We start from the raw sequence: 18,934 nt of genomic DNA, 5'->3' as shown, positions 1-18,934 counted from the left end.
GTAGCATGTTTCACATTTTGGACTTGACTAACTCTTCAAGAGATCCTTTTAGCCATTCCTCTGCATTTCCTATAAATAACAGTTTCATAGATTTGATTAAATTCACATTTGATTTTTTTAAAAAAACAGATTCAAATTGTGAAATATGATATATCAAGAACTATGTAATGTTTTGAACAGCCAACAATAAAAAATTAAAAAAAAAAAAAGCCAAACTAAAAAAAAAAAAAAAAAAACAGATTTATTAGTAAATAGTTCAAATACCTTGTAAATTATATAATGCCACTTAAATTATATGGTTTAGTGACTTTTTTACACATTTATAGAGTTGTGCAATCATTACCGCTAATTCCAGAACATTTTCATCACCCTGAAAAGAAACCCCCTTACATGTTAGCACTAATTTGCATTCTGTCTCTATGAATTTGCCCTTTCTGGACATTTTATATAAATGGAATTATATAGTATAAGATTCTTTATGGTTGACTTCTTTCACTGAACATAATTTTTGAAGATTCAGCCATGTCATAGAAGTTCAATACTTTATTTTTTATTGCTGAATAATAATTTTTATATATATCAGATTTTATTTATTCATTAGTTAATGGATATTTGGATTGTTTCCACTTTTTGACCATTATGAATAATATTGCTATGAACATTTGTGTACAGGGTTTTGAGGGAATGTTTCATTTCTCTAGAGTATGCATGTGTGTGTGTATGTATATCTAGGAGTGGAATTGCTAGGTCATATTTTTAATTATTTTCAACATTTTGAGGAACTGACAATGTTTTTTAAAGTAGCTGCCCATTTGCTATTCACACTAGCAATGTAAAAAGGCCCTAATTTCTCTAATTCCGAACATTTCTTACTGTTCTCTTCATTCTCCCCGTCCTAGTGGATATGAAGTGGTATCTCATTTGCTTTTGATTTTCATTTCTTTGATGGCTCAGGATGGTGCACATCTTTTCATGTGCTTTCTGATCATTTTGTCAGTAATTTCAGACACAGAACTCGTATTTTTAAAAACAATTTTTTTGTTGTTGTTGTAGGTGGACACAACACCTTTATTTTTATGTGGTGCTAAGGATCGAACCCAGTGCCTCACATGTGCTAGGGAAGTGCTCTACCACTGAGCCACAACCCCAGCCCAGTGCCCATGTATAATAGGGTTATTGAATGACCCTTATCATGTGTATGCCTTGAAAGTATTTTCCTCATTTGTTTGGGTTTTTAGACAAGAATACTTTATAAATACTTCTGGTTGCATCACATCAGAAGAGAGGTGATCAGTGACATAGCAGAGGGTAGGAGTGATGGAAGTGGCACTCCCAGGTGTGAGTGTTAGGAGGTGTGTTATATGTAGAGAATTTGAAAATAATGACTCCAACTAAAAGCCACTTTTTGTTATTCCCACTCGCTGGCAATTCTCAACAATGCCAGTGATGGAATTCCTTCCCTCCAGGCTGCCCTGATCCTCCAGCACCACCCTATGGTCTACCACATCCCGAAATGTCTACCTGCCTATTCAGCTTGACTGGTTTCTGATATATCATCCTGGTCCTTCCATTACACAGCTTTTCATCTACATATCAGCTAATGGATACCCGTTGACAACTGTGGGCTAAATTGACTATTTAAGTAGGGATTGAAAATGGTAATTTTCAGATTCTGTCATTCATTCATATTAGCTAGAATTCTATAAGAGTTTTCCCTCGTGGACTGTTTGGTTTTTCTAAAACACAATTCACACAGAAGGCAGTTCTTTACATATTAGGGTTATTTGTCCTTTTTGTCTATAACTTGCAAATATTTTTCTGTTTGTCTTTTTGTCTTTGAAGTTTGCTTTTGCACTTTTCATTATGCAAAAAGGTTTTATTTTTACGTAGTCAAATCAATCTTTCCTTCTACTGCTTTGGGATTTTGAGTGGGATTAAAAAGGAACCACCCATAATTTCTTCTAATTGTCTATGGCTTAATCTTTTACATTTTAGATCTCTAAGCCATTTAGAATTTATCCTAGTATTTATTGTAAGGAAGAGCTCCAACTTGATCTTTTACCATATGGTGTCCAGGTGTTCCAGATACCACTTATTTCTTTCCCTTTTTGAAAAGACTTTATTTTTTTAGGGCAAAATTGAGCAGAGGGTACAGAGAGTTCCCCTCTAGCCACTGTATCCCACTCATGCACAGGCTCCTCTACTATCACCGTCCCCCACCAAAGTGGCACATTTATTATAAATGATGAACTACATTGACACACCATTGTCATCCAAAGTCTGTGCTTAGAGTTCACGCTTGGTGCTGTCCATTCTGTAAGTTTTATTATATACTATAGTTTTACATTCCTGTGGGTCTCTTCGTGGATGTTCTGTTTACCATTTTCCCGTCAGTTAATTTTATGCACTACCTGCCATACTGTTTTCATTATGGAGCCTTTATAATTATTTTTTAATATCAGAGAGAGCTACTTTTCCACTTGGTTCTTTTTTAGAGTTTTCCCATTTGTTATTCTCTATAAAAACTTAAAAATGTAGGTATCCAACTCCAGATTAAAAAAAAAAACTCAAATGCCCATTGGTCTTGTTATTGGAATCAGGCTTGAATTTATAAAGTAAATTAAGGAGAATTGAGATAAAAGATCTACTTTTCCTATCCCAGGAGATGGGATATGGTTCTGGTTTTTTTTAAGTTTGTTATTTTTACAGATGTGGGTTTTTTCTCTCTCCTCAAGGATATATGTTATATGCTTCTTGTTAAATTTATGCCTTGATATTTTTGTTGTTGCTTATAAATAGTCCTTTCTTATATTTTCAACTGGTTATTGTATATGTAAAGGTTTTCTCTATTTAATTTTATATTCTGCAGGTTTACTAAATTACCTTGTTTGTAGTCACTTTTACGTTATTTTGAGTTTTCTAGATGTACAATTATATTATCTGCAAATAAAGGTAGTTTTACCTTTTTCGTTCTAGCTCTCTGTCTTTAACTTTTAAATCTTGTTTAATTGCACTAGTTAATATGTTCAATCCAATGTTAAATGATAGCAGTAATAATCTTGTTCCTGACTCTATTGGGAATGCCATTAAGTAAAAAAAAATCTGACTTTGGGGTATACACACACATACCATGAATATGTTGCTGTTCTAGCATGTTCTATCTTTAATGAAAGGATGATGTCATGGCATGCAACATGTTCAGAGAATCAACCTGTACAGTTGACTGAGTTTCTCAAGGACAGGGAGTACAGGGAAATGTAAATGTCAAGGCGTGCTAAGTCTGAAATGTCCTCTAATCCCTATTTTATTGAGTATTGGGTTTTTTTTAAATCCATGAATATTAGATTTTTGACCAGTAATTTTTTAGCTTCTGTAAAAATGAAAATATGATTTTTCTCCTTATACCTATTAATATAAGTTATATTATTTGATTCCTTAATGTTCAGCTATTCTTGCATTTAATCATAATTTATTATTTTTAATATGCTTTTGGATTCTATTTGCTAATATTTTATTTAAGGTTTTTTATACATAAGAGATAATGATTAGTTGTTTTTCTTTTTGTTAATGGGATTTTTTAAGCATAACAAAAATTATCTGCTAATATACCAGAGAAGACTATCAAATAGTGCCTTAAGAACAGGAAATCTGTAGACTCCAATGTGATGGCTTTGTACTCTAAAACAGAAATTTCCCTGATACCAGGTCTTATAGCTCAGGTGTATAATCAGTCCTTACTTTTATACTTGCCTTTCTGCCTCTTGGTTATAAATCTAAATTTCTGAACATTTAGAATCCTAAAGTGCCTTGAATCAGTAGGTGACATCTTTTCTCTTTTCATTGGCTTCTATTTATAGTGACTACATTCCTAACCAAAAATCTGTGTAAGCCAAAGCGATGCCTTCTACAGTAAGAATGGTACATTTGAAGCTTTTCGTTAATATTATTGCAGTACCTTTTCCTTCCTACTGTGCAGGATCTTGATATCACCAGAATTACTTGTAGTCCCACCATGGTAGCATTAATTTTACATTATGAAGACATTCAATACATATTAAATATTTCATTGATTTGTTTAAAGCATAGGTAAGTGGACTTTGGTAGCAATATTAGGGTAAGAATAAAGATCAAACATTCACAGAAAAGCCAAAGCTCATTATTTTAATGTAGACCCCCAGGTGCATTTCAAAATTATTTTCTAATTAAGTTGTTGTGTTGCATGTGCTTTTAATAAGCACATTTTAATGTTTTAATCTCAACTAGATTTTTTAATTTGTTTCTTACAGAGGACATAAAGATAAAATATTTGTGGTAAAGTGTAACCCACACCACGTTGACAAGCTGGTTACAGTTGGGATGAAACACATCAAATTCTGGCAACAAGCAGGTACTATCATTTGGGTTGATTCATGTATTTAAAAGCTTTCCTTGAGCCAGGGACTAAGGATGCAGGACCATTGACACTATGTGGCCTGTCTCTCTGCAAATTAATATAAAAATGAACCTAAGAAATATCATTTCCCAAATTTACATTGGATTGTTTAATGTCTAAGCTGAAATTTAAATACTAAATGATGCCATGCATATTCATCAGTGTCTAGAAAGCTTGGGAAATATTCTGCTATAAAAATTATAATTCTTATATTTAGTCGTCTGTACTGAAAGCAGTAATTATGTTGGGCTAGTGAGCAGGAAATAATCATTTTGGGTGAATAAAGCTTTCAATATTTTGAGGGTTCTATTATTAATCTATTACTGAATTAAGTACACAAATTAAACCCTGACTTTGCACACAGTATTTATGGATTACATGTTGACAGTAGCGATGGCTAAATAAGCTTGACACGACATTCAAGAGTATCTTACTTTTCTCACTAATAAGCCAGACTCATTATTGCAATTATTTCTGAATTCTCAGTATCAGCTTTGGTTCTAAGCTTAATCTTTTTTTTAATATTCTTTTTAGTTGTAGATGGACACAATACCTTTATTTTATTTATTTATTTTTATGGGGTGCTGAGGATTGAACCCAGCTAGGCAAATGCTCCACCACTGAGCTACAACCCCAGCCCCTCCAAGCTTAATCTTATGATGCACAAAACATAAATAGGCTACAGTTCCGATGCTTTCCACTTATAAAGGAAGAAGAATTGGTGGTATGTGTGGAGAGCCAACCTGGGTGCAGAGGTCCTGAATGGAGCTGGGTGTCTCAGCAATAGGGAGCATTGGGAAATGGGAACATCAAGGGAACAAACCTGATGGTTTGTCACCATAGATACCACCTTCTTCAACATGACAATTGGTTCTCACCCCCAAATTGCTGTGAGAAAAATTGAGGCAGAACGTGTATAGCATGTTTATATTTTACATGTCCAGCCAGTCCTGACTATTTTTGATCAGCATTCATGAAGACTTTCCTTGTGCACCAAGACACTTAGTCAACCTTTCCTCTGGCTGGCACAAAACTTTCACTGAGCCTTGGTTAGATGCAAACCTTAGTCTGAGATGCATATTGGGTCCTTTCTCTAGCCAGACCCTACTTCCTTAAAGGCAGGAACTCTTGCTTTTCATCTTTATATTCCCCAGCATTGAGCACTGTCAGTTTGCCTGCCACAAAATAGGGACTCAGTAAATACTGAATGAATGAGAAACAATTCTATGTTATGTTTTGTTTATGATATACTCCATCGTTTTTATACATCTTTCTACATATAACGCTCACACTCTGGGCCTTTCGTTGAAGAAAATAGTCTTCCCATATGCTTATAGAAGGTACCAACTTTTTAAAAAAGTAATGTTTACTCTGGGTCTACTCCAGGTGGGGGCTTCACCTCTAAAAGAGGAATTTTTGGAAGTGCTGGAAAACTGGAAACAATGATGTGTGTCTCTTACGGGAGGATGGAAGATCTGGTGTTCTCAGGAGCAGCTACTGGAGATATTTTTATTTGGAAAGATGTCTTACTACTGAAGACAGTGAAAGCTCATGATGGACCTGTGTTTGCTATGTACGCGTTGGATAAGGTGTGGTATGAGTTTCAGAATTCTTTTCCTCATCAGCCCTCTAAAATTATAAGGTAGTCTCAAAAGCCTGCTAAGAGGATGCCTGGATCTAAAAATAGTCCTGATTTAGGAAGTTGTTATCATGGAAGCTCCAATCAAAGGAAGATAAGGAGAATGCATATATTTTTATAGTTTCTCTTTTGTTTCTTTATGTGCAATTTCTCCACTTTTTCACACTTGCACTTCTAGCTTTCACCACTAAGAGTCCTTTAAGTGTCCAGATAAATGGGAACTCTGTAGCAGAAAAGTCCTGAAGTATTTCATCATTGCTGGCTCTTCAGTGACACAATGGACCAAGACCAGGAAGTCCCAAGTGGTTGGATTATTGTTTTACACATCAATTAGTTATGAGTCCCTTTCATAAAATGACATAGTGTTTGTATATAACTTTTGTATATGTTACAATACCTAATATTGTAAATACTATATAAATACTTGTAGTTCTGAATTTTTTAGGGAATAACAACAAGAAGAAAAGTATTACAGATGCAGTGCTTTTATTTCCCTTATATTTTCAATCCTCCAAAGATTCAGAGGGCCAATTATAATAAGTATATTTAATGTATTAAACTCCAAAGTAGTATTTCCTGTGAGCTTCATTGAAGTGCATTAAATTAAAAGTTTGAGAAAATAATTCAGTATTTTTTCCTTAAAAAAAAAAAAAAAAAAACTTCCATGAACATTTGGTGTGTAGATAAATTGCCAGAAAGGAAAACTAATGAAGCTAATAAATCATAAGCTGGAACAAGAATGAAGATCACTGTTCAGTAAAAGAATGCTCAGCATGTTAAGCTTTTTACTTTCCAGGTTTTGTAAAAATTAATCTGGATATTAATTATTATGGAAATTATTGAACAAAACAGCAATATGACTTCATAATATTAAGTACTTAAGTTATTCTTAACAACAAATAATATTTTCTCTTGGAAGTTCCTAGTTAATCTTCTAAATATTTAACAATTCCCCCTGTACTGGACCTAGCACCTCACACATGCTAGGCAAGCCCTCTACCACTGAGCTACATCCCCAGTCCTTGACAATTGTTTTTAATTGTGATGTTAATCCCAGTTCATTTGGTGGGTATATATGAGATACCAGGAGCTCTGCTAGGTTTTGAGGCTCTTCCTGTCCCATGGGAATCCAGTTCTGGTTGGGGATCCTGGGCACAGAACCAGCCAGACAATCAAATCCAATGGGCAAGTGCTGACCAGTGGTCTGAAGAAAAGTAATCGACACCCAATAAAAAGACACCCAATAAAAATGTGTTTAATCTTCCTAGAGAGATGCTTCCAGGACATGTTATGTGAAGACTGTTATCACCAGATTTTTTCAGTCTTATATACTTGGAAAGAAAACGTACACAAAGCTGCCTTACCCAAGAGGCAGTCCTATTGGGGCCAGGTGGGTGAGTGGCCATTTTGCCGTGTATGAAATACCTGCCATCTGTGCCTTTACAGGGCTTTGTAACGGGTGGAAAAGATGGAATCGTGGAGCTCTGGGATGATATGTTTGAGAGATGCTTGAAGACTTATGCCATTAAAAGAGCAGCGTTGTCAACTAGCTCAAAAGGTGCCACTCCTGAATATGCTGTAGAAACCTTTCTGTTCATGGGAATGGAAAAGACAGTACTAAACGTCTTGTAGTAATAGCTCATAACCCAGCCAGTTCTCTTTCTTACATAGTTAGGACTTTTAGTCCCTGGTAGAAACATCAAGGATGATTGTCCAGTACCTAGTACTTTGGATTTTTTTTTATGTCTGATTTTTTAATAGTTCCAATCTATAGTAAGAGTCAGCCTTGTCATTGTATTAAATGCAATATCCCCTCCCCCACCCCCAGGCCTGCTTTTGGAAGATAACCCTTCAATTCGTGCCATCACTCTGGGACATGGACATATCCTGGTGGGAACAAAAAATGGAGAGATTCTGGAAATCGATAAGAGTGGCCCAATGACACTGCTGGTTCAGGTACCATGTTTGTACATGTCGTAAACCACAGTCTACAACAGGACTGGGACTAGGTTAAGGCAAGAGGGCTCCTTAGGGTTCAAAGCCTGCTTGGCACCTCCCAGGATTGTGCTGTGCCGGATACCTGCTGCTTAGGGTTTTGCCAGTAAAGGACAGAGATCTGGTCTTATCTGAGTCTCAGTGGAAGAAGGGACTCCTTTTAGTCTCAATCAGGTTGCTGGCAGAATTCAGTTCCTTGTGCATATAGAACTGAGGCTTCGTTTTTTGCTGGCTCTTGGCCAGAGGCCACCTTCAACTGCTAAAAACTGTCCACAGTTCCTTGGCATATAGGGTCTCCAATAGCCACGTGGTTTTTCAAAGCCAGCAAGAAAGAAAAAAATTATATACTACAACCTTACATAATATAATCATATCATCACATACATCTCGTCGTGAACATTCTGTCACTTCTGCCATGTTCTCTTGGTTGAAAACAAGCCACAGGTCAGGCCACACTAAGAGGGAGGTGATTATGCTACAGTGTGAAAATTAGGAGGCTTGCAAGGATCCCCCTGCAAGTCCGTCCATTAAGGTCTACCCTGCCACACACAGAATACCCCCACAAGAGCTGTATGTCATGACAGTACCTGCTCGCATCATCTAAATCAGGCTCAAATATGGACAAGGTCCTCTCCATCTGTTTATCCATAAAACTAAGACACGTTATCCACTTCCTACAAATGTGCAAGTGCTTCATCAGATCCTGTGCCTCACTTAGTTCTCAGCCTTCTCTCCCATGGCCACATTAATATCTTTAATGTCCTTCCCCTTCAAGAATCATACTTAAGTAAAATCAGAAGAAAATGAACATCAGCAGCGTCCTCAAAGAGCAGAGAGATGATAAAAATCACACATCGGGGGTGGGAGATGGGAGGAAGTCACCCCTCTGGTGATGCATGGAACAAACCAAACCTGTGGGGAGTTGGGGAGCTTCACTTCATTCCCCAGATCCTATCCATGCCTGCAGGCTTGCCGCATTAGGGGCTAACTCCAAAATCCCACTGAGAGAATCCCTCTGACTTGCTGTATCCTGGGGAGTAGGTCTGTATACACACATCATGGTTCAGAATTCCATGCAAAGTTTTGAAAATACATATGCCCAAGCCCACCCTGAATATCCTAAATAAGAATCTGTTTACCAAAAACCAAACCAAAACAAAAAAACCACTCAATCAAATCTCAAAACCTCTAGCTAATTGTGCCAGGTAGGCAGGCTGAAAACCATGCTGGAGGTAATTCCTTGAGGCATGACTTATTTGTTATCAGGTGTTCTGGCTTCTGTTATTTCCTTTCAAACTAACATCATCTTCTTTTTGGCCGTAGGTCTTATTTTTTAAATGCTTGTACTAGTGCATTATAATTGTACATACTAGTGGGGTCCATTTTCGCATAACCATACCTGCATGAAATTTAATTTGCTCCATTTCAGTTCCCAGCCTCCTCTTTCCCTCCCCGCCTCCCTCCCCCTATTCCCCTTTCTCTACTTTCCTGGTCTTCCTTCTATTTATTTACTTTTATTAATTGATGCTTTATAGATGTACATAAAGGTGGAATTCCTGTGGTATATTTATGTGTGCACATAGTGTAATTCTGTCAAATTTGTTCTGAGTTTTCTTCTCTTTCCCATCTCTCTTCCCTCCCCTTCAATCTCCTTCTGATCTTCCCTCTAATCTTAAGAGATCTCACCCCTCCCCATCTTCTCCCTTATTTTGCTCTAGCCTTCCTGTATGAGAGAAAACATTTTACCCTTGATTTTCTGGCTTATATCACTTAGCATGATATTCTCCAGCTCCATCCATTTACTGGCAAATTACATAATTTCATTCTTCTTTATGACTGAGTGAAACTCCATTGTGTATATATAACCACGTTTTCATTATTCATTCATCTGTTGACAGGCATCTGGGCTGGTTCCATAATAAGTTCTTACTTAATATTATTGAAAAGTATTTGTTTTCGACCCCCAAATGTTTGGGAGTTTGAATTGTTTCCATCCATACTGTATTGCTAAATACTTTGGAAGATTTATACTGTAACATGATTTAAACTCTTTTCTAATTTTGTGAAGTGTTATGTTATAATTGAGATTATTTTGTTTAAATATGTTTTAAAATTGATGGTCAAGGCTTTTCACATTTTGGTTCTTTAAAATTCTATTCTTTCCTATATTTCCTTCTGTTTCTCTAATAATAACCTCCACCATCACTTACTGAGCACCTAGTATGTGTCAGTCAGTGCCATTTTATGGCATTTCTCTCTCATCACCAGTACAGCTTTGTACAGACTGTGTTATAAGTGAGGGACCAAAGCCCAACACATACCCACAGTCACATACTGAGGACTGCAGATCTAGGACTCAAGCCAAGACCTATCAGATACTAGCCCCTTCTCTTCCACTACACCAGGCTGTTCCCACAGGTTTATTGGCCGTGGACAAGGTTCAGCCCCCTGAGATGTTGGTGGCCAGGTAAGCAGGTAGGGATAGGAGTTTCCTGTTCTCTCAGGTCACAGTGCTGACCTGGGAGAAGACAAACTAACTGTAAGACCGCCATCTGCCCTGCAGTGGGAAGATTTCAGAAGCCCTTTTCCAGTTACACTTGGAAAGGATCATTTATTGTTTCAGAGAAGGAAGGCTAGTTTGGAGGAGAGGGGATAAGTGATGTGCAGTGAATTATGAAATTTCCATTGTGCGTACTTTTTGAATATAATCAACTGTTACATAGTTTGAAGGGTGATTAGTAGCAAAATAAGATCCTAGGCCCATTTCCTTGTGTCATTCAAGATAACTTCTGGCCTGTCTGTCTACTCCTGTGTTATACAGGAATTGAAATAATTAGATTAAGGAAATATGATTTTGAAAGTAAGTATGAGGCAGCAGTTTGAAAGGTCGTCCAGATCTGCAACCCTGTCCTCAAGTAAAATGTCCAAAAGGGTTTGACCCATAGAAAGGCCCCTGCCAGGCCAGTCTGGGAGGATATGGGACACCTGTGCTGTCTCTGATTGTGTCTCGGGGTGGGAGGCTTCTGAAGAATAAGAAACTAGGGATGCAAGGTATGTCCAGGGATAATAAATGAAAAAACAATATCTTTCCACTTTAACTGCACATTTTCTCAGATATTTGAATGTCAGTTGTATTTGGAACTTTCCATATTCTACCAAATTATTGTTTTGCTCAAATAGTCTTCCAACTAAATTGAAATCATCCAATTTCTCTTTGGAACACCACCTGTTCCCACTAAGCATTCCAGCTACAGTCACCTTTCAGATGCCTTTCATGGTCTTTCTGTTTGCTTCACTATGAAAAGTCTTTTTATAATTAGTCACTAAAAATCAGAAATTCAGTAAACAATCTAGTTTATTTATTGCTCCATAGCACTAATCTCTCCTTTACACTCCTTTACTGAATGATAGATTATAGTAATCAAATTTATTTTCTTCCTGCTAAGTGTTCATTTTTTTAAAATTATGTTTTCTCTGTTATTATTCTAAGTGTATGCATGGTAAGATACAGGTTGTGGAATTGGTCCTGTACATATTAAGCACCTTTCAGTTTTCTGATGTTTATTGTTGGCACATGTAGAAAGCAATTTGTGAACAAATGCTGATTCTGAGCTATACTCAGGGCAAACAAAAGGAAAATTTAAATTTATTTCAAATGCTATGCAAAGGACTAACATTGTATAAATAAGAATATTGCTGCCCCAGTCCATGACAAAGATAGGTGGTACCTACTTCTTTTAGAATATCATTTTATTGGAGGAAGTGGTTTGTGTGTTTGTGATCAAGCTGTTTAACTAGGAGGTACATACACACTATGTTTATTCAGTGTAACACAGAATAAAAGGTGGGCATTTCACAATTCACCTGGATATTTATTTCCAAATGGGAAGATGTTTGGCCTCAAACACACATAACCTGTAAGCAATTAATATCTTGCTTTTCAAAAGAATGCTTTTAGCATCATGTAGGCCTAGCTTTAAGTTCATGTTCAAGTGAAAAAGTTATTCAATGCAATTGTTTTGGCCTGAGGAAGCTCTGTGTGTATTCATTTCTGAACCTGTCTGCTACATTCTTGGGCTGGATAGGGCTGAAAAAGGCCTTGTAGGAAGCATGAGCTGAGTTTCCATTGCCCTGGTTCCTCTCCTACAGGGGCACATGGAGGGAGAAGTGTGGGGATTGGCAGCTCACCCTCTCCTGCCCATCTGTGCAACAGTGAGTGATGACAAAACCCTTCGGATCTGGGAATTATCCTCGCAGCACCGTATGTTGGCAGTACGGAAACTCAAAAAAGGTACAGAACACCACCTGTACACATCATAAAAGTATTTACAAGCAACAGAATAGGTTGAATTCAACCATTCACTCAACTGATATTTATAGATAGCTCCTGTAATATGCCTGACCCCCAAATATGCTAGCAATAGGAATTCAGAGGTCACTGTGCAGGTAAACCTAAGCACATGTAAAGTTTTCCCAGAGACTGGCCTGATAGAGCAGTGCCCTGGCTCTGCTGTTCACCATTTTCCTTGTACTGCACAGACATTTGCCACCTGGGGGCAATATGTCCTTCTTCTTCTCATCGAGAGCTATGGGAGTCAGTTGAAGCACATCGATTTGTAAAGAATGCTATTTATCTTTGTTACTAACAGTCTCCAGAACTTATTCCTGAAAAGTGAAGGTCAGTTATAATAGAAAAATAATACTTAATATCATATGATGAACAACTATGTATCAAACATATCCACACTAGAATTAAGAGGAACACCAGGAGGTACCAAGTCAGCAGACATTTGCTGAGTAGCTTCTGTGTGTCAGACACTGGGGACCCCAAGGTAGCATGACTTATCTCTAGTGTCAGAAATGGACAGTATTTGAACAGAGTCCCAGCAACAGGTGGCCCATTCAAATTTGGTAATTTGAGAAGAGTCTAAAAATGGGACTCTTTATAAAGGGGGGTAGGAAATGACTGAGGATGGTACAGCACTATGCAGCTGGTACCAGCAGGTTCCATTGCAAGCCTTGGACCCAAAGGGTGAGAGGAGGGAGGGATTGCTAGAACTTTGAAAGTAAGAGTTGTGAGATGGCACCTTGAGAGAAGCTATAACTGTCAAGAGAGGCAGTGATCACAGCCAGCACACAGTGACCCTGAAGGAGGCAGCAAGGGGAACAAGCACCCCAGCCTCCCTGTCTTCCTCCATCCCTCCAGTCACCTGCCATGCTCCTCCATGGCCACATAAAATCAGAAACCCTAGGGCAAGGGAGCCCCTGATGTAGTCCTCCCAGTCCGGCTTAAAGCACAGAGCAGGTGGGCAAGGGTAAAAGGAAACGTGAGGGGTAAATTGAAACTGTCCCACACAAACCTTCCTGGGACCACTTCATCAGGCAAGTGACGTTGATTGCTGAGGCTCGATGGGTCTGTAAAAGTTCTTAAGACAGGAAAGAATGAGATTGAACTTACCACATCTGTACTGGGTAGTTTATAATCAAAGAGAGATGTGTTCTAGAGGAATATGTAAAATGAAAACCAGTGTCAAGATAGCAGTTAACAGTGGTGAGCTCTCGACCCTTCTGGCACTACACATTCAGTCTGCACAGAAACCCAGCAGCTAAGGCCTCTCTTATTACCACTTGCAGATTAGGAAACTGATTAGGCACAGGGTACTTTAGTAGTTTTCCTAAGGTCACGGCTAGTAAATGGTGGAACTGAATTCAAACACAGGCAGGGTGGCCCCAGAGAGCCCACCTGTGGCTACCACATGATGTGGTCTCCCTCCACCACATTGTCTCTTTACCCTACATGCCTGGGCCTGGCTGGTAAGTGGTGGAGCCAGGATCCCAGCCCAGGTGAGAATCTCAAGCATGTATTTAATCACTACAAGACTGAATGGTTTGGCCTCTAATTTATAATGGGGAAATGAAAACAGGTCCTCAGTGTGGAGAATTCAAATGTCAGTCGATGGACTTTATTCCCTGGGTTAAAAATTAGTTCAAAGGAACAAGTATCTATAGGACGATAGTTCAACCCAGTTTCCTCCAGTTATTCTGGTGTAATCATTAACAGCTCCCACTTTTCACTTTCAAAAGTGCCCTGGTGTGTACAGTCAATTATGGTTTGCCTAATCCTGATGAGTCTCTGAAAAGCAGGCTCGTCTTTTCATTCTCTCATTACCAGCACCATGATTGACTTTTGAGTAAGCAAATAAATGCCAAGTGAATGAATGATGCAATATATCATTTAGTTGAGTCAGTTTGAAGTTCCCAGCATGACCATAGCTTTCGGTATACTATGAACAGTGACTGGAGTTCAGTTTGAGATGCCTCAGCACAAGGCTGTATGGCCACTACATGGCTGTGCTTACTACCACAGTTGTGACAGCAATCTGAAATGGATTGTGGTGATGATTGCATAATTCTATGATCATAATAAGAACTATTAGATTCTATACTTTGGGTGAATTGTATGATATATAAATTACATCTCAGTAAAGCTATTTGGAAAAAAAAATGGTCACAGGGATGGGTATGTTCTTTAGTAGGCTTTCTACTAAACATACCTCCTCAAAGTTCATGCTCCTCACTTGGAAATGCCACACCAAGCAGCAGAAAGCATGGCTCATGCAGCACCACCATCCATATGCTGCTTAGTTTCAGAAAGCCCCCCTTGAGAGAATGTTGTTATATTGCCTTCTTTCTGTGACAAAAGAGGCAGGTCCAGAATCTTCCACCTCTAGAACTGTGCATTATGCATGAGGCAGAGAAGTGGGGGTGAATAATGAGGTTTTTCAAATATAACAAGTTTATACATAAGGCACAATATCCAAAAAGCAGTCTCTAGAAATTTTCTTGCAGAACTTAACATTCTTAAACATTTCCTCTTTCCTGAGAAAGCCAAGTAGAGGATATATTAATCTTTTCCTCCTTTCTGCTGTTTGCCCAAATTGTTTTTTGAAAAATCCAGGTATTTAGATACTAAGAAATAAATGATAAACCTTATGAAAACTGGAAATCTTTTTGACATTATGATGATTGTCCTCGGATTTGAAGGAAAGAGATGTTTGAAGTTACGAAGTTTCAGTTCTCATCAGTGTAGTGTTTAAGATCCAGTCATGTGTCCATTTGTAATGCCTGGTGCAGGTTTTAGCCATCTCTCCATTTGGTTTGCTCGATGGCTGGTGCTGGGTGGCAAGCGTTCTTTGTGGATTCTTTCATAGGTGGAAGATGCTGTGCCTTCTCCCCTGATGGGAAAGCCTTAGCAGTGGGCCTGAATGACGGGAGTTTCCTGGTGGTGAATGCTGACACCGTTGAAGACATGGTGTCCTTCCATCACAGAAAAGAAATGATCTCTGATATTAAATTTTCAAAAGGTAAAGATGACAGTGGAGACTGAGAAATGTCACAGTCTTGGAGCAAAAAAAGAATTATGAGAAAGAACTATTTTATTTATTTTTACAATTCCTTTTTTAAGCTATTTTTTATTCTTTTTATTTATACATGACAGTAGAATGTATTTTGACATACATACATGGAAGATAACTTCCCATTCTAGTGGTTATACATGATGTGGAGTTACACTAGTTATGTACTCATATATGAATGTAGGAAAGTTATGTCTGATTCATTCTACTGTCTTTCCTATTCCCATCCTCCCTTCCTTCCTTCTTTTGTCTTATCCAATGAACTTCTATTCTTCTCCCCACTCCTTTACTGAGTGTTAGCATCCACATATCAGAGAGAATATTCAGCCTTTGGAAACCGAAAAGCCAAAGAATAAACTATTTAAATGTCTCTTTGACCTTGTTCCTATTTTACTAGTTTCTTGGAAACAAAGTCCCATATAAAGTATTTTGGTGTTAACTGCATATTTATCTTCATAGATACAGGAAAATACTTAGCTGTGGCATCCCATGATAACTTTGTGGATATTTACAATGTACTGACAAGCAAGAGGGTTGGCATCTGTAAAGGAGCTTCTAGTTACATTACACACATTGACTGGGACTCTAGAGGTAAAGTATGTTGTGACTTTTAAGATATATTTCTGTTTTTTAAAAAAAAAAAACAATGTTCGTTCTCTAGAAACAATATTGTTTCTAGAGAAAAAGTTGAGTTTTAGAAAAAAGTTGGGCAAGGGGAACTCACAGTAATATAATGTACTATAAATCTGTAGCCTAGAAGCAGCTGTCATTACCATTCTGGGTGTTTTCCCATATTTTAAAAATAATTGTTATTGTTGTCATCATTGTTGATTCAGGTCATTAAGTTTTAGGACTGTTGCAGACACACAGTGCCTTCTGTTACCACACAAGCCACCACCTTGCCTTTGGGTTCAGCAGGCTCTGTCCTTACCCTGGGTTTCTTCCTCCTTCCCACTTTCCCCTTTTCTCCACCTCCTGGAGAACTGCCCCAAAAAGCTCCAGCAATTTCCATATTCCAATGGAGAGAGAAAGCCAGATCCAGCTTGCCTAAAGTCTCTTGGCTTTCCCAAGCTCCCAGCCTACCCTCTGCCTCATCCAAGTCATGCCCACAAACGTCATGAAGACCTGTTTATTTAAATACATCAAGCTTCTACCATTTGTAAAGACTTAAGCCAGAAAATATGGAGGATCTAGAAGTGAGACATGGTTCCTCTCTGTGGAACTTACAGTTTAGTGAGAGACATGCTTGGGCTGAACTAACACAAGAGCATAAACTGGGTAAGGTGTGGGGCGGTGAGTCATAGGAAGTGGTGAGCCCAGGCTAGGATGGGCCAAGTCAATATTGGAGTGGGACATCAGTGCTATAAGGTAGGTGACTTTTAGATCCTATTCTAGAGATTTGGCTGATGTTTAGAGGCTGGAACAGGCATTTAGGAATGGGCAGAGTTGGTGCTTTTAAAGAAGTCATATAGTCTGTTTTGGAAGAAAAGCACCAGCACACCGTGTGCTCTGAGGAAGAGGCTCCCTGGGGGAATCCATGGAGCCTTCATAAAAGAATGACCTTCCAGGTGGATCTTTAAAGAGGCGCAGAAACTCACTAAACAGTAAAATCAGGGAAGAACATTCCAGGCAAAGGGAATATGGCCTTCAAAGCCTCGAAGGTGGAAAGAACAGGAGGTTAAGAAGTGGTGAGTAATGCTCAGTGGACAGGATGCAGGGGAAGCAACGTGGAAAGGCACTAAAAAGGGACTCTTGCCTTATGCTAGGAAGTTAACATTGAACTTTATTTCACAGGCACTAGGTGACTCCAGGTTATTTAGAGCAGGGCATTCTCTACCATCTCAAGGAGGAAATGAACCTAGAGTTGGACAGCAACTAATGTAAGTCAGAGAAAGAAGTGACAAGGGCCTGGGCCAAGAAGAGGTTACTTCCAAGACCCCAGAGTGTTTCTTAAAACAATAGGCAGAGACTAGGGCTCAGCAGTCTTTGTGCTGGGCAGGTTTTTGGTTGTGGCTGGACCTGCCTCACTGGAATTCAGGCTATTTCAGCTTTGTAGCCTGCAGGAGTTTTATAGAGCACAGTAGATAGAGGAAGGCATGAGATTTATTGTAAGAGGAACAAGAACCCAACAAGGGCAAAGGGAGATCAGATAAGTCCCTTTTGCTTTCATGTCAGGGACGTGCCAGCCACAGTGCTGAGAGCTTAGCTGAAATTTATGATCAGGCAGGACACTGGTGCCTGAGTCACTTAGGAACTTGGGAGGCCAACTGCGTAGGCAGAGCAGCTGTTTCTCAAACCTCTTCTTTGATATTCCTTGTTTTATCATTTGAAAAAAGAAGTGATTTCCCCTTTTTATTCTCCTCTAGTTGAGATAGGGTATAATGACTTTTATTTGAAATCCACCGCACACAAACACGCCACCTGTCACAGGTGTGACATCCCACCACCACAATCACTATTAAGGGCTAAAACGTATTACTTCTGTTAGGAAGTGAGGGCCCAAAGAAAATGAGTTATATGAAGACAAAGTTTTCATGGGGAGGATTTTTCAAAAAATTGTTTTTAATGGTGGCAAAATACATATGCAATTGATCATCTTGATCATTTTTAAATATACAGTTCAAGGCATTCATGTTGTTAGGCAACCATCACCACTAATCATCCTCTTTTCACCTTGTAAAACTGAAACACCATACCCATTAGACAGTAACTGCCCATCCCTCCGGTCCCTGGCAACCACTATTCTGCTATGTTTTTACAAACAGACTATTCTAGGACCTCATAGAAGTAGAATTGTAACCAGCTTTTTTTTTCCCCTTTTTTTGGTAACCAGCTTATTTTACTTAGTATAAGACACCCAGGGTTCATCCATGCTATAGCTTGTGTCAGAATTCCCTTCCTTTTTAAAGCTGAATAATATCCATATTTTGTTTGTTCGTTCCTCTGTGGATGGAGACTTGAGCTGTTTTCACATTTTAGCTATTGTAAATAATACTACTGTGAACCTGAGTGCAAAATATCTTTTCAAGATCCTGCTTTCAGTTCTTTGGCGTGTATAACCAGGAAGGGGACTGCAGGATCATATGTAGTTCTATTTTTAAGTTTATGAAGAACCACTGTCCTATTTTTGACAGCAGCTGCACCATTTTACTTCATCACAATCAGTACACAAGGGTTCTACCTTTCTACATTCCTGCCAACACTTGTTATTTTCTGTTTTTATTTTGATAGTGACCACCTAATGGGTATGAAGTGACACCTCATTTTGGGGAGTGTGGGGACTGGGAGAGCAGGTAGAGGTATCAGGGATTGAACCCAGGGAAGCTTACCCACTGAGCCACATCCCCATCCCTTTTTTTGTTTTTGAGACAGGGTCTCACAAAATTGCTTAGGCTAAGTTGCTGAGGCTGCTCTCAAACTTGCAAACATCCTGCCTCAACCTCCCAAGTCACT

General features: G+C 38.5%; 1 protein-coding gene across 3 annotated transcripts in view; it reads left to right on the top strand.

Moving 5' to 3' along the window:
* The window catches only part of Eml6 (EMAP like 6), a 267,072-nt gene that overhangs the window by 184,538 nt on the left and 63,600 nt on the right, over positions 1 to 18,934 (top strand). For all 3 annotated transcript variants that reach the window (XR_006847095.2, XM_046423963.2, XM_046423967.2), the window contains exons 17-23: positions 4,287 to 4,387; positions 5,819 to 6,021; positions 7,518 to 7,629; positions 7,900 to 8,027; positions 12,216 to 12,357; positions 15,278 to 15,430; positions 15,941 to 16,072. Coding sequence is in view for 2 of the 3 variants with exons in the window: in XM_046423963.2 (XP_046279919.1) it covers positions 4,287 to 4,387; positions 5,819 to 6,021; positions 7,518 to 7,629; positions 7,900 to 8,027; positions 12,216 to 12,357; positions 15,278 to 15,430; positions 15,941 to 16,072 (971 nt within the window). In the remaining variant the exon portion in view is untranslated. The remainder of the gene's footprint in view (positions 1 to 4,286; positions 4,388 to 5,818; positions 6,022 to 7,517; positions 7,630 to 7,899; positions 8,028 to 12,215; positions 12,358 to 15,277; positions 15,431 to 15,940; positions 16,073 to 18,934) is intronic.

Source organism: Marmota monax, unplaced genomic scaffold (assembly GCF_021218885.2).
Source record: "Marmota monax isolate L192 unplaced genomic scaffold, Marmota_monax_Labrador192_F-V1.1 WCK01_AAM20220418_F8-fsc00015, whole genome shotgun sequence".
NCBI lineage: Eukaryota > Metazoa > Chordata > Mammalia > Rodentia > Sciuridae > Marmota > Marmota monax.
Note: the sequence above shows the minus strand (reverse complement) of the source record. Positions and strands in the feature narration are given on the sequence as shown.